Source organism: Nothobranchius furzeri, chromosome 6 (assembly GCF_043380555.1).
Source record: "Nothobranchius furzeri strain GRZ-AD chromosome 6, NfurGRZ-RIMD1, whole genome shotgun sequence".
In the NCBI taxonomy this organism is placed as follows: Eukaryota; Metazoa; Chordata; class Actinopteri; order Cyprinodontiformes; family Nothobranchiidae; genus Nothobranchius; species Nothobranchius furzeri.
Window position 1 is genome coordinate 54,719,875 of NC_091746.1, and position 16,099 is coordinate 54,735,973.

A 16,099-nucleotide genomic window follows, 5' to 3' on the forward strand; every position below is an offset into this window, starting at 1 on the left:
CATTTACCAAAAATGTGAGCTGAATTATTGTTTATTACACAAAAAGCAGGAAAGTCATTAATTTCATTTTAGCAATGTGCATTTCTAAAACCTATATCTGAACTAATCTAAAAAATAAATTGGTTTGCAGGTAATGAAGTGTGCTCATCAAAGAGCTGATGGAAATTAGAGCAGGACTCCAACAAGTGACCTTCTGGCTAGAGAGCACTCTAAATCTCCTTAAACTAAATCTACCAGAAGCAAGTGAAAACATATAGCTGTGAAATAAAAGCATACAATTTCCCTTTCAATTTCAGTTAAAAAAGTATCACATTATTGTACAGCAATAGTCATCTCCAGACTGAATTTAGGAAACACAACCATGTTAGCAGGTCTAAGAATGAAAAACGGTCTTGTTTGTCTGAGTTAACACACAAGTCGCATGTTGATCACACACCAGCTGCCATCTCTCTGACTCAGCAAGCAGCTGCTCTAGTAAAATCTGATGGCAACAGTAACTCCTGAAGACATCAGTCCATAGATCACATGCTGCTGTGTGTCCGTTTGGCTCAGCTTGTGCAACGGCTGTCAAGATGCCATTACTCCAGCATGAATGATGTGTTTAAGGTCACGCCAGGGCGCATCAATAAGAATTCAATCCTAACCTTAACCAGGCCACTCCATAATGTTGTTGTTTACCCAGAGGACAGGGACGAAATTTTGATTTCAGAAGTGGGGGGGACACAGCAGGCTTGTGCGGATTTGGGGTGGGGGGTGTTATGTAAAGACCCCTTGACACGTCACGTGCCAATCTCAATAATTTTTCCATCCTATATATATATATATATATATATATATATATATATATATATATATATATATATATATATATATATCAAAGTAAAAAAATGTACAACTCTATTATTATTTTTATTTATTATCATTATTGAAGTGCAGTTTTGGCTGTTGACAATGGATAGGCCATTGTATTTATTGTTTTGGGTCTTTTTTATTGATTTTGGTGCAACATTTTCTAACAGGGAGTGAGATTCCTTTTTTATTCAATTTTTGTTTGTTATTTTTATTCATTTAGAAGTTCTGGTTCTGGACATTTCAATGTTAAATGAAGGTTTATTTGTTGCATTTTAAAGGGTGTACTTGCATTATTATGATATATTAACATTAGATTAGTGGTTATTTTGGTCTAGATAATGTTGACAATATCATTTATCATCAACAATTTGTTGGACAAAATATCGTCCAGCAAAATTTGTTACATTCCCAGGCCTAGTCAAAAGTATAAAAATTATTTATACATAAACGGTCCCTCCTGAGATCTGGCCGTTTGTTCATTTGCTGTGTTAGAGGACATGCTGAACTAATGTTTTACACATGATCATCACCCTAACATTTGAGTGTATAAAAACATATTAAATATGTTTTTTCCCTTAAAAGTGTTTAAACAGTTGTTGCATTTCAACACACAAAAAATAAATGGAAAAAAATAAGATAAATCTAATGAAAAGTGTACATCTTTGACATTGGGGCAACGGTGGCACAGGAGTTAAGTGCTCGCCTCGCAATCGGAAGGTCGCAGGTTCGAGACCCGCTCAGTCTGTCGCTGTCGTGTCCTTGGGCATGACACTTAACCCACGTTGCCTGCTGGTGGTGGTCGGAGGGACCGGTGGCGCCAGTGCTCGGCAGCCTCGCCTCTGGCAGCTGTGGCTACATCGTAGCTCATCCCCACCAGTGTGTGAATGTGTGGGTGAATGACTGATTGTGTTGTAAAGTGCCTTGGGGGGTTCCAGGACTCTAGAAGGCGCTATATCAAATACAGGCCATTTAAGCTTAAAAAAATCTGTTGACGATGATACTGTTCATTTTTCAGAGCTTTTTAATGTGAAAATATACATTGCAATAGATAAGTTTACAATAAAGTTAAATGATAAAAGTTTTGAAGTTACACTTCTACTACTACTAGTAATAATAATTATGATGATAATAGTAATAATAAAAAAAATAATATAATAATACGAATAAATTGTGTCTGAGGAGTCAGTTATGTGGAGGAGATGAGTTTGTAAAAGTTAGTTTTGAGTATGTGTGTGAAGGAGGAGGTGAGTCTGAGCTTAATGCAGGGGTGTCACATGTCAAACTTACGTTTTGACTTTGAAAGAAGTCTCTTATATCCACTTTTCGTTTTCTTGACATGCTGCCTCCTGGCTGTGCCTAACTACCAAAGACTCACAAATGAACACTTATTCAAATGTTATGTAATGGAAGCTGAGCTGAGCTCTGATATTACACAGCGTCTAGTTGACGATGTGACTCAGTACCGGTGTTCCCTAGCGGCTCCAAACTAGCAAAACAACGTGAGCACGTTCTGACTGTTTACAACTTGAGTGACAGCAGCAACAGCCAATAATACGTTAGCAAGTATCAGCAGAGCCAATAGATTAGCTTTTGGGCGGGTCTAATAGTAAACCGGTTTCCGTTTCGGTCCTAGTGCTCAACCAAATCCATTTAATGGAGCGTAACATTGTTTTTGGACGGAAAAAAGTGCAGGGGACCAAAACTGCCTTTTGAAAAAGTGGGGGGGGACATGTCCCACCCGTCCCCCCCCCAAAATTACGTCCCAGCCAGAGGAAGACTTTCTAGTTGTTGTTCTTCTGAATAATCCTGGAGACCAATTGATGGCTGGATATTTCCCTTCACGATTTTCTACTGAAGAGCAGATTAATTCATGGTTCCATCTATCACAAGTGGTCTAGGTCCTGAAGCAGCAAAGCAGCCTCGAACCATCACACCACCACCACCATGCAACACTGTTGGTATGATGATTTCTTGAAATGCAATCTTAGATTTACACCACAAGTAAATCAAAACACCTTTCAAAATGTTCCACTTTGTCTATCTTGTCTTGTCAGTTTGAGCGGTATTTTTCCTAATGTTTTAATGGATTATGACCGTTGACCTTGAGCGTCACCATCTCTGGCCTTTAGATGTTGTTCTAAAGGTGATTTTCCAGGAGCACTACTCAGAGTAACTCGGACCGACGCAACTTGGTCTGACCACTGTTCCCAAGGGCATGATTTGGTATTTTATCTCTACTTTGTCCCCTATTTTAGTCCCTGCTCCTTTGAGGTACCTGACAAGGCTGAGTTGACCGGCATTGATTCTGGCCGCTGATTGGCAAAGGGCGGAGTCACTGGTTGCTCCTGAGTTTTTTGCCTTCTGTTTCACTGCCTGCAGACATTACCTGGTTCAGCCTGGGAAAAAAAGCCATAAAACTGAGCTAAATGTCCAGCAACACCACCATTTTTCAGCTGAGGCGAGTTTCTGTGGAGCATACAAGTTACCTTACACGGTTTACTTATCACCTTGTTATTTTGTCATGAGTCAAAATCACGCACATTGATACCAGTATAAGTCTTCCATTCACAAACTGACCGTTTTCATTCACCACAACTTTCCTGCGAGCTGAAGCTCGCCAATAAACTCTTTAACCAATCTGGATGTTTATGTTGTTTGTGTTCTGGTTCACTTTCACTCTCAGATCATTAAACGTTTACTGAGCCAGTGTCCTTGTACTTTTTTTTATATTTATTTTTTGCCATGAACTTTCAAAAATAAAGAAAAAACATGAACAAAAATACAACATAAACTTCTGAAAATTATTACACTGAATACTTAGATTTTCTCACGCAGGTCAAGAAACACTGAGCAAAGGCAGAGTGTATGTGGCTAGTAACTTAGCTCAGTCTTCTTTGTTTTCTAGATCCCAGAACATGTTTCACAAATCTCAAACCACCCACCCTCCATCCTTCCACTTCTAATTAATCTTGGAAATCATACACAGTTCACTAGTTAGGCATTTGTAAAAGAGACAGGACAAAATGCCCAATAAGAAGTCCAGAAGCTGATGACTGTGTTGGAGGTTTTCAACCAGGATGACTCCAATCCACCTCCTAGTATACAATGTACACACAGACACAGACACACACACCCTCTGGGATCAACACCCCATAGACAACAGCTGTCAGTAAACTGAGACTGAATGTGTACAAATGTAAGGGACACGAGAAAACGCCAGGAGTCGAAGTAAGATGATGACACCCCAAAAAGTGATGGTTTCAAAACAGAGACTAGCATCTGTCAGGAACTCAAACAGCTGTATTTCAGCTAAACTGCATGTTAATTGTGAAAATATGACAATTAATCTATGACAATTTATGGCATAACATCTGTCAGATACAACAAGTTTTTTTTTCTTCTGCACATAGACCAAACACTGCTTTTTACAGTATTCCTTGAACTATGAAGAAAAACTGTATTTTTATTCTTGCTATTGTGAAATAACAAGTTTCAGTAAAAAAAAAATAAAATTATTGTTGGGACAGAAAGTGAGAACAAACTGTCCACTGACGGCTGAATTGTCTCCTCTAAATTTGGCCAAAACCCCCCCCAAAAAAACAAAATCAGTGTATCCTGGTGGGCAGGAGAAGAGAGGGAAGGTCTCTGTGTCCCAGCTGTTGAGGGGCATCAGTGGTGCTGTGCCATTCTCTCGCCTCTGTCTACCACTCTTTCTTTTTCTCATCCATGGAAACACCGCCGGGCCCGAGCGCCACCACCAACAGCAGCCCACCGATCACCGAGGTGGTCTGGAAGAAGTCGTACTTGAGGAAGTCGTGCATGGGCTTGTAGGCGGGGATGGTCCAGAAAGCGTTGAAGTACACGTTGATGGCCAGAAGCCACACGACCAGGGTCAAAGCTGCTAGTTTGGTTTTAAAGCCGATGGCCACCAGAATGATGAGAGCCGTCCCCACAATGTTCTGTAGGATCTGTGGAGGAAATCGGAGAAATCAGTATGTCAGATTCAGCCAGATTCAGATTTTCCCCTGGTTAGAGCATGAACATAACAGAGCAAAAACATTATTTTTCATTAATATAAATGACTGCCGGTTTGGAGTTATTTTATAGTTAATAAAATGTAGTAAAAATTAGCTTTTTTTGTCAGTTAAAGAACTAAAAATATAAAAGGACCTTAAAAAGTTTTAAGGTAGCTTTACAATATGGGTCCCTTTGTTAACGTTACTTAGTGCATTATTAAGCATTGAAGTCTCTGGTGATCTGACCTCCAGCTCTAACGGAGAGACGCTCCTGGAGCTCTACATCGCTCCAATTTATCATCTCAGCTGATTCTGACACCTTTTTATTAATTAAAAAAAATTGCCCTCAGTATCCACAGACACAGAGGGACATTAACCTTTCTGCCAAATCAAATGTGCAACAGAGGTTTTATTAACAGGAAGTCCACCTGTGTAACAAGGTGGTGTCATGCCAGGACTTACAGAGAAGAAGCTGGAGTCAAAGTGCAGCAGAGTCATGAACATAAGTACGAGGAGAACTCGGCCGCCTAGTTGCATGTACTGCTTCGGCGAACTCTCTCCCATGGAGGGAACTCCGGCAAACATGCTCTTTCCTTCTGAACGGGACTCAGCCAGCAGCAGGAGCAGACCGCCTCCGAGGGCCAGGTTTCTGACAGGAGAACACAGACCATTTCTATTTATGTCGACTCCAGTCAAACAAAAACGGGCCACCAGTGCTGCGTGAGTCAAACGAATCCTCCCTCTCTGAAATAAATCAGTGCTGTTGCAATCATGAGTTCTTGAGCTTTGCAAACACTTTATCATTCAGTCTGATATTTTTCTGCCCACTAACTTGTTGATGAAAGGATTCCTGCACTGCTTTACACCCTGTTTTTATCCCATCAGCAAACAGCACAGGGATTACAAGTCTACAGCTATGGTGCAGCCCTGCAGACTGGTGACTCACTGTTTTATGCTGTTTAAATAAAAGAAACCTAGCTATATCCACAGTAATTACAGTCATAATAATAAGCGCAGGTGTCTAAAAACTCAAACGCTTCATAAGGTGAAACTTCAATCTTCAACAACAAAAGAAAGCGCCAACTGAAGCAGGGTATTTTAAATGGTTAAAGGATGCTTACCTCATCAAAAACTTGAGGTCCCATAAAATGCTGTATGCAACAGTCTGGTGGGAAAGACAACAATTGGATGAAACTTTACGTTAGACGCATTCATGAACAGTCAAAAACAAAAGTTCTTACCTGTAAAGCTATGATACCAAATAATCCAAAGCAGGCATACTGTACAAAGTTTCTACTGAGAATGAGGACACAGCCACCTGCAAGGAAAACAGGAAGAAAAAAGTATATGTGAGGAGATATGAATGCGAGGTGATGATTAAATAGACCTGCTCCAGTGTGTTTTTGTTTGGACAATCGACTGAAGCAAAATAACAGCATTTAACTGTCAAACTACAGTGGGATTTTTCTGAAGCTGCTCTAGCAAAGGAACTCATTTCACCAAATCTGGTGTCCCAGTTCAGCTGCAGACAAAGTTTAAAATGATAGAATTTGTCTTTGAGTTTCCTAACAGTTTTGCCTCCTATCTCTGATCAGTAGCGGCCATATGACCCACCTCGCCCTCTCTATGGGGTCAGTAGAACAAGGTGGTGGAGCTTTTTCTGCGTCGGGTCCTAAAATGGAACGTTCTACTACTTCTTGGTAGACAGGCTCCCTCACTTCCTGCTTTTAAATCTTATTTCAAGGTCAGCTTTACTCACATTTTTAATACATTTAAAGTGGTCTAGAGTAGGAATTAGTGCCTAGTAAGTCATACTCTGGGGGGAAAAAGCTCTGGTGCACCTGTTTGCGGATGTATAAGTAGGGTTGGGCATCGTTTGATTTTGAATGATTCCGATTTCGATTCCAATTCCTCGATTCGATTCCGGTTCCTATCGATTCCCGATTCTTTGAAAACATGACGTTTTACATGAGCCAGCCAACCACAGGTCCTTCTTGATGAAATTATCTTAACTTCAACATGAATTTTAATTCAATGAACAATAACATCACCTTCATTCAGACAAAAACATGTTTTAGAGAAAAAAGAAAAAGACTTGCCGCACAACCAGTGTGTTTGTTTCTGACCACAACCAAAGTCTGGAAGAAGCCTCTGGGATGAGAGGCTAAATGTCTCCAACATATCCAGAAACGTCCAGCTGTTTTCAGCTAAAACTCTCAGGATGATCATGTCCAGGATGACGGAAAACTACACCTCCATGCTGCAGCAGCATTCAGTCAGAACGGGAAGTGAAACCTAAATGTAGCTGCTGTCAGTAACAATCTAACAGATTTTAAACATTAAAACTCTCAACAGAAACAGTTCAGAAAGGAAATTAAAATGTTCACAACTTTCTGTGTGATTTATTATAATTATTTATTGTGGCAGAAGCTGGTGTGGTCTACCACAGAGAAAGCTGCTCTAGCATGATGACTTTACAGGTTATTGTCCAGCCTTCTGACGCTCTCACACGCACGCACGCACGCACGCACACACGCACACACACACACACACACACACACACACACACACACACACACACACACACACACACACACACACACACACGAGTGTTGGTGAATGGCTGCGTCTGACTGCTGACGCTCTGTGTGTTTTTATTTCTGCAGTGAGAAACTCACCTCACACCGTCCAGAATTTGTTCTTTAAAGCTTCTATTAAATCCACTGTGTTGACGTATTTTAACAAGTTTCCTCTACAGGAGTAAAATTTACATTACGGAGTAAAAGTTCAGCAGACGCATTTGTTTATATCTGGGTGGGGGGAGGGGACTCGGTGCTGCACACAGACAGCTGGTGTGATCAGCTCTGAAAAGCGTTGATCACAATTTGCAGATCACGTTTATTTTTCACGAAGATCGGCCGCGGATTCCTCTTCCGTCGGCATTCTAGGAATTGAAATAAAAAACTGAACGATTCCGGGAAAAACTAACAGTTGGTCCCAGTTCCAATCGGTGCTCGGTGCCCAACCCTATGTATAAGTCAGATGGAGGAGAAAGTAGCTTTAGATGGCAGGAATTGACCTTGTGCACGATGGTCAATTTGCTTCTGTGTTGATGTCGATCGCCTCCATCTCTTCATGCGGTCGGCACTCTATATCCAAGTTTCCCGTAATTTCTGTCCACGAATAAAGCACTTGCTGCATATCTTTGTACTCTTTCAGTCACGAGTGAATAAACATTCATATTTTGGAACTTTTCTATGAGATGTTCTTCAGTCTGTTCTGTGTTTGTTGCTAAATATCGCCAGTTAGTTTTTGATCCGCTATTGACGTTTTTTGTTCCACAATTCCTTACATAACACCTGCATAGCCATATAAAAATTTAGCATGCTAGCTTGTGGTGTTTTTATGGGAGAAAGCAAGGCAGTTTTTAGCTTTCTTGGTTTACTCTTAATAGAGCAGCTCAACGCCACCAACATTTTGGGGGTACGCCTCATGAACAACAGGCCAAGATTTCAAGAACCTGACTCGAGCCTCCTCAGACTCAGCTCTCCTCTCTAAAGGGCGACACACACAGGAGTGTGTTTGATACATAGCTCTGCCAGGACAGGCTGCATTCACAGACAACAGCTCCGTCACAAGCATTTTTCAACCAAAACAGAACACGTAAAACTACCCCTTACAAAATTGCAAACAGAACGGAACATTCTGTCCATTACACTAGGTAGCCCAGCTCTAGCTTCACATCCTATTCAGGTGCTCCAACCAGCAATTCCTACACTAGAAGGTTATGTGCAGAGGGGGAGAGAAGGTCAGAGGGCAGTTTGACAGGTCGTGATCCTAACATTAAGAATGGGATGTTCACAATGATTGGATGAGGTTTTCCAGGGTTGTTGGTTTCCAAGACCATTGAAAATATTCACTTTTTGACAAAATTTTTGATTAATTGGTTGCCATCAGTTTATGAAGGGCGTAAATTAGGTAAAAGTGCTGCTAAAAAAGATCTAATACCCCACCTTTAACAGCAGTGCGAGTGAGGCGTGCACTCACCGAGCTGTCCGATGAGGTTAAGGAGCACAAAGCATGTAGCCAGGAAGTAGCCGCAGTTCCAGGTCGCCTCAATGTAGTCTCTCTGCTCATTCCACTGTAACCACATTCGGATCCCATCTTCTAGGAAAGTGCTGATGAGACAAAGACGAGCCAGATGGGGCAGGTACTGTTTGGTCACCCGCAGGAACTGGAGAAACGCAAGTGATGAAAGGTATAAAGAAAGAAAATCAGGCTTAAAATACCATTATGAATAAGTTGTGCACAAGAAAGATGGTTCACTTTTCTTTTCAAAACATTTGCAGTGGTCTCTAGTATAAATGAATGCCTTGAGTTGCTCTCTGTGGGGAAAAAAGCTCTAGTGCTTCTGTTTCATGAAGTAATAGTTAGCCAGAGGTGTGCAGAGCAGAACACAGCAGGATTACAAGTCCTATTTCCTAATATTCAGACATATTTCCTCTGACTGGTCACATTCAACAACAATGTGACCATCACTGACTCAGTTTGTTATGCAACTTGATGTTTTACCTCCACAAATAACACAAGCCTGAAGGAGTTCTGCCCCGATGTGGATATGCTAATGCTAATGGTTAGCCTTTACTAGATGAGACGTGCTCTGCTCTCTCCTGGATGCTAAACCAACAACAGCCTAATAAACCCATCATGAGTCAAGCTGGGTCAGTCCATAAATGCAATTTTCAGTGATATAGATCTGAGTGGCTTTTCTGATCCGAGCGTTTCCCCGTCTATTTTCTATCAGTGGCTAATGCAGGAAATGGGGTAGAAGACTATATTCACATTCAACCTGCATGTTAAACTCTTAGTGACCAATCAAATTTCAAAAATAAAAAATAAATAAATGGTTTCTCATTTAACATGGTCCTTCAGTGTCTGCAGTTAATTATTGCAATATTAAGTATGTGTATTAAGGGTACAGAGGACTGACACAGAACTTCGTGGACTGGTTTCAGCAAAACCACATCCTGATCAACGCGGGGAAAACAAAGGAGATGGTGGTGGATTTCCGGAGACGCCAGCCTGCCGCTCCTTCACCGGTGAACATCCAGGGAACGGACGTTGAGAGAGTTGACTCTTATAAATACCTGGGTGCACTGATCAGGAAGGACCCGAGTAGGATCTACCTCCTGAGGAGACTGCTGTCTTTTGGAGTGGAGGGGACACTCCTGAAGACTCTATGACTCTGTGGTGGCACCAGCTATCCTGTATGGTGTGGTCTGTTGGAGCAGCAGCATCACAGAGAAAGAGGAAGAAGCTGGACAGGGTGATCATAAAGTCCAGCTCTGTCCTGAGCTGTCATCTGGACTCAGTGCAGGAGGTGGGTGACAAGGGGGTCCTGACAAAACTGAGGTCCATGCAGGGCCATGAGTCCCACCCCCTGCAGAATGACCTGTCTGCTCTGGAGAGCAGCTTCAGTGAGACTGATCCACCCTCGTTGTGTGAAGGAGAGATACCGCAGGTCTTTCATTCCTGCTGCGATTAGTCTCTATAATGAACACTCCTAATATACAACTCATAAATCTGTAATAACTCATATCTGTAATAACTCATAAATCAGTAATAACTCATAAATCTGTATTAACTAATATAACTGTAATAACTCATATCTGTAATAACTCATATATCTGTAATAACTCGTATCTGTAATAACTCATATATCTGTAATAACTCGTATCTGTAATAACTCATATATCTGAAATAATTCATATCTGTAATAACTCATATATCTGTAATAACTCATATCTGTATTAACTAATATAACTGTAATAACTCATATATCTGTAATAACTCATATATATCTGTAATAACTCATATCTGTAAATGCCTCAACTGTCATCACCATTCCATACATGTGCAATATTTATTGCAACAATCATTATGTGCAACAACTATCAAACTCACTATTCAACACTTTTTCAATTCTAAGTTACTTATTTTAATCATTTTGCGTGATATATTTTCTGTATTACTCTATTTTATACTTTATTGTACTTGTGCTGTTGCAATACTGCAATTTCCTCACTGAGGGACTTATAAAGGTATTCTTAATACTTGTGCAATTCCTACATACATTAGTATGTCTGTGTCTCTGCTGCATAGTTCTGGAAGCCCAAGTTTCCTTTTTATTTGTCATTTTTAGTGTTTGAATGTTACAATGATAGCTTACTGCCTTTTGTGTGTTTATCAGTAATCTTGTTAGTTTTCTTCTTCAATGTCTCTAAGTGTATGTGCTGCAGTAACAAGTGAATTTCCCCACTGTGGGATTAATGAAGACTATTCTAGTCTAAATATCTAGAATACCGACTCAATACCATTAAGCCACAAAACACCCTGTAACCAAACTTTAACAAAATGTCTTTAAAATTCTGAAAATGCATTTGGGAAAACATCCCGCCTTAGCTTAGAGGTTTGAGGCACAACAGAAAAGAACAAAGAAAGGGGGGAAAATGTCAAACTTACATCTGGCTCCACTTGTAAGGTGGGAACAGAAAACAAAACATCAGTCCTGAGGCTTAGCAGATATGTCTGCTACCAGGAAACTCAGGGAATATTTTTTATTAAACTGCTTGCCCATTTTAAAAAAAAGTTGGATTATATATTATTATGATCTAGTCAGGTGGTCAACCATTGAAACATCAGTAATAATTATTTTAATGTGCACCACAGGTGAAGAAAGTATGGGACATTACAACAGATTGCAGTGTTCCTTCTGTATTGCAGTACTGTGAAAAATGCACACCAACAAGCTGCACAAGTAGTGATCAGATGAAATGGTCACTGAAGAAGACAACGCAATAAGAACGCCATGTTTTAGCCAACTTTTGCATCTTGAATACTCCTTTATCATTAACTACACTGAACAGTCATACACAAAAATGACCCCTTAGGCTAAACTGTGGTAGTTCACACTCAGCTCTTCATATAATAATACTCAACAGAGCAGAAGTGGCCTGGCCCCATGTCCCGCCCATCCAGCAGTCCACATCAGCAAAGTCAGACCTCAGCAACCTATCAGCAGCCACCAACTCCCACTTCCGCGGATGCAGACGACATGAATGGGCGAAAGGGGAGCCAATCCGAACAAGCCCAAGGTTGCTGCAACAGCCTAGAAATAGACAACTCGAAAAGTGTTACAAGTCTGAGGGAAAGGCTGCTTATGGGACCATCAGCAAGGGATGCAGCCCTAGAAAAGTTTATTTTGGCACAGATCCATGTGTCGTTTTCATATTACACTCCTCTCATGATAGTAGTGTACATGTGGTGCATTCAATGGAACTTAGGAACAAATCTGCTGACTCCATGCCTTGCCATGTAAACGCACCAACTAGAAGTTACATGACCTGATTTCTTTAGAATACTTTAAGTCAAAGTTTTCAGCATTTAAGTCAGATTTAAGATCATCTTTGACCATTTTAGTAGTTCCTAAACCTCATCCCACCACAAATTATAAAGAAGCCGAAAACCACGCACTGAAACTGCAAATGCCCGTGGCTTAAAGTGAAGGAAATGTTCGCATGTACAGGTGATAAGGAAGTCGCAGTGCTAATGAAGGTTTGATGAACATTTCTCTGATTTTAAATCAGCAGGAGAAACAACTGTTAGCTAACACTTTGCTAATCGAGTTATTTCACAACTGCAGACTGATTCAGTCCAACCAGGCAAGCACGGCAACTGTTCAATTAGCCGAATAAATATATACTTAACAAAAAAAGCCGGTAAAATACAGTAAACCGACTCACTCATGTTCAAATATCACATCGTTGTCCCAATGAAGCACACAACTAAGTACAAAATCTAACATTTCTAGTTAAAACACGAATGGAACTATTATGTTAAGCCACGAATATGCCAGGACCACGAAAAACCAACAGAAAAAACTAATAAAAGTTGTCAAAACGCAAAAGGAATTTAAGGAAACGCTCAGCAGCTCCACTTCATTCTCATGAAACTAGTTAGCAGCTAACATGCTAGCAGCGGCTAACATGCTAGAAAAGAACTTACCTGGTCTGCCACGTCTTCGGCTTTGTTCATTAGATCCTCCTGGCCCATGTTTCTCTATAATTACAGTTTTGTGGTGTTAAAATGTCAACGCAGTACGCTTTATTTATTCGGCGCTCCGTTTCTTTCCTCGCAGGCTTCGTTCACTGTTCCTGCACCCGTTATTTACTTGAAGATTTCCCGATCGCCCAGACGTAGAGAAAGGCCGCCTCCGCCCCACAATGCCCCGCGATTTGACAAGCGAGACAGCGGAGCCCCCTCCAAACAACCGCTGGATGCCACGTAGACCGAACCGAGCAGGGTCTTCACACACCGCCACCCAGTATTGTTTACAGCCCTGCACAGGTAAACAACCCTGATCACACACATAAGCACTGCTGCAGGCTGGTTACATGCAAAGATGCAGGAATCAGCCATGAAAAAAAAAATCTTATATAATAAACTTCAAGCCTCGTTACATTGAAGACACTACAGTGCAATCCTTATTGAAAATTGCACTTAAAAATCCTAATAATAAAAATCAAAACATTGAAATATTAATTAAATGGTTAAAGTATGCTTTATGAAACAAGCTAAATATGACTTTCTAGCCAGAGGGGGCCCTGAATTGTGTCAATCTACGCTTTGGTGTATTCAAACAAAACAAAACCACATACAAAAGAGCAGCATCAGTTTTTTAATGTAAAAAAAATCTCTGAGAAAGTTAAAACATAATTTAATCTACTTTTATGCCAGTTTCCAGTTGTGACAGTGGTTCCTTTCCACACTGGCAGAAACAAGCAATGAATATTTCACTCACTCATTTCCTCTTTGTGCATGTGCAGGGAGCTGGTGTCTATTTTCAGTGGTGAAAGATGTCCACTCATTGGAAATGTCCAACATGGGGACATGAACAAGACAGGCCATTACTTGCAAACACACAAATGCAAACACCTGCAAGTGTTTTAGATAAGTCAGTCTAACTAACATTTGGTCTGCTGGAGGAAACGGGAGTAGCCTACCTAATCTATAGTGACACAAAAATGAACTCCAGCCGATCACCCCTTACCTGCTCTCTATACACCTTTACTCCACCACTCTCTCTATATTCTGCTCTCCCCACCTATTCCACCTTCCTCAGGATCCACTAATTTCCCTATTTCCAATTATCTCTCTCTTTCTTAACTTTTTTTTAATCACAATTGTCTATTTTTGCGCATTTTAAATATATTTGTAAACATTTTCTAAATGCTTTTTTATATTTTTACATTTTTTGGTTTTTTGAAGCGCCTCGGGATTTTTATCTTGAGAGGCGCTATAGAAATGATATTTTCTTCTTCTTCTTAATTTTTGGTAAAATACACCTCTGAGTGATTTTATGTGAACTTGTTAAACTTAGAATTTTCAGTAGCTCCTACACTGTAAACTGTAGAGACACAAAAATACTCCGGCTGATCACTACTTACCTGCTATACATAATACACCTTACATTTTTTGGAAACATTACTTCTCTGATTTTTGATGATTCATTTTTTTTGTACAAAGTCTTTATTAGAGAAAGGCAAACATCAGTCACAGCATTTTTTACAGATATATTTCCCTTTCTTAATTTTCAATTAACCCAAACCTTGCCCTTCCACAGCAGCACATCTATGATCAGATTGGTTACTTTAACCTAAGTATTCACAGCAACAACAAGCAAAAAGGAAAAACAAAAAGTAAAAAAGAATATATATATGTATATATATGTATATATATATACATATATATATATATATATATATATATATATGTATATATATATACATATATATATATATATATATATATGTATATATATATATATATATATATATATATATATATACACATATATACCAAGCCCCCACAATGCGGCTTTAAAATTGAAGCCAACCCGGAAGAACCAAAAATTGCAGTTCCACCCTCATCCGCTGGGGGCTGGTATCAGAAGCGAGCAAATCCTCATTGACTCCCATGTTAAAAATGCCAATTTCACAGCAGAAATAAACATGTTTACAGCCTGGTACCAAAACATGTTTTTTGTTTAAATTATCTAGTTTACACTCATGACAACTCTGAGGGGGGGTGGAGGAGCAGGAGTGCCCAGCAGGTGATGGCGAAGAAGATGGATGAGAGAAGAAGCAGCAACAGCGGAGAGAGATCCGCGGCCGGAGACGCCAGGGCACAGAGCGCAACACAGCAGGCGGGCAGAGTTACTCTGCCCCCGCGCGTAAGTAATTGATCAGTGCCTGGCAGTGTTAGAGTTGCTCTCTCTCTGTGAGTGGTCTGGTGCCGGGGACCTATTTACTGCCGGAGTTGTTGTGTGCCACAGGGGCCGGGCCGAGGAGGATTGGATCCAGATCGCACACTCGATTGAACACTTTTTTTCTTTGGCATCATCATCAGGGTTTTGTAATAAATGTACCTTTTTAATTTGCTTTGGCTGTTGCACTGATTGGCTTGTTTTTTTAGAACCTATTTTAATCCGTTTAATATTAGTGGCACCTTCCATTCCACCTGGATCGTGTCAGATACATAACCCAAACCAATATTACAATAACATAAACTCTTACACAAAACGCTCCTCTTGATAGAGCAAATCTGTTCAGCACATTCTGACAGACAGACCACCTTTCTTCTGTCATGTTGCTGTACAGGACATTTTTAGAGTTTTTCTTTTTAAAGATAAATAGTATTACATTTAAAGAGCAATACTTTCACATTATCAATTTCCCACACTTTCTGTATACCTGTATTTTATTGTTTTTCAACAAAGAATGACAAATTATTTAAGTTTGTGGTTTTTTAGCACACAAATATCTCTGTAAAAAGTATTTACAAAGCTAATATTTACATAACAAGTATGATTTGGTTTTGCAATACAGCACTCTGTTTATTTTAGTAAGATTTTTAAACCAAGTAAAGTTAGTAAAGAACACATTTCTATTGGCTGCTAAGAAACTGTTGGACTTAAAACAGGCCTGTTGTAGAAACAACTTGGCATAAATGATTCTTCCTTTTTTGTCTTAACCAAAGAAATTCCAGTGATTGAGCAAAAACATTTATTTTTTTACGTCACATTTTATAAAATAACAGGACACAAAGTGTCGGGACATTTAAAAAATACTTAAAATAATAAAAGGGGCCCAGAGAGCTGCAGAGTGAGTGGA

At 40.0% G+C, this 16,099-nt stretch overlaps 1 protein-coding gene across 1 annotated transcript; it reads right to left on the minus strand.

Annotated features, from left to right (window-relative positions):
• Window positions 1-3,613: 3,613 nt before the first annotated feature.
• surf4 (surfeit 4) lies at window positions 3,614-13,144 on the minus strand. The gene is made up of 6 exons (XM_015942523.3): window positions 12,933-13,144; window positions 8,916-9,102; window positions 6,110-6,186; window positions 5,990-6,033; window positions 5,331-5,517; window positions 3,614-4,820 (listed from the first exon to the last, which is right to left on the minus strand). The coding sequence occupies exons 1-6, from the start codon at window positions 12,978-12,980 to the stop codon at window positions 4,554-4,556; spliced, it is 810 nt and encodes a 269-aa protein (XP_015798009.1). The 5' UTR covers window positions 12,981-13,144; the 3' UTR covers window positions 3,614-4,553.
• Window positions 13,145-16,099: the final 2,955 nt, after the last annotated feature.

Excerpts from the sequence above, each read along its gene's own strand:
- surf4 (XM_015942523.3), bottom strand. The coding sequence starts at position 12,980 with ATGGGCCAGGAGGATCTAATGAACAAAGCCGAAGACGTGGCAGACCAG. Across the intron at positions 9,103-12,932 it reads CCGAAGACGTGGCAGACCAG|TTCCTGCGGGTGACCAAACA; the intron begins GTAAGTTCTTTT and ends GCGTTTCTCCAG. Across the intron at positions 6,034-6,109 it reads TTGGTATCATAGCTTTACAG|ACTGTTGCATACAGCATTTT; the intron begins GTAAGAACTTTT and ends CTTTCCCACCAG.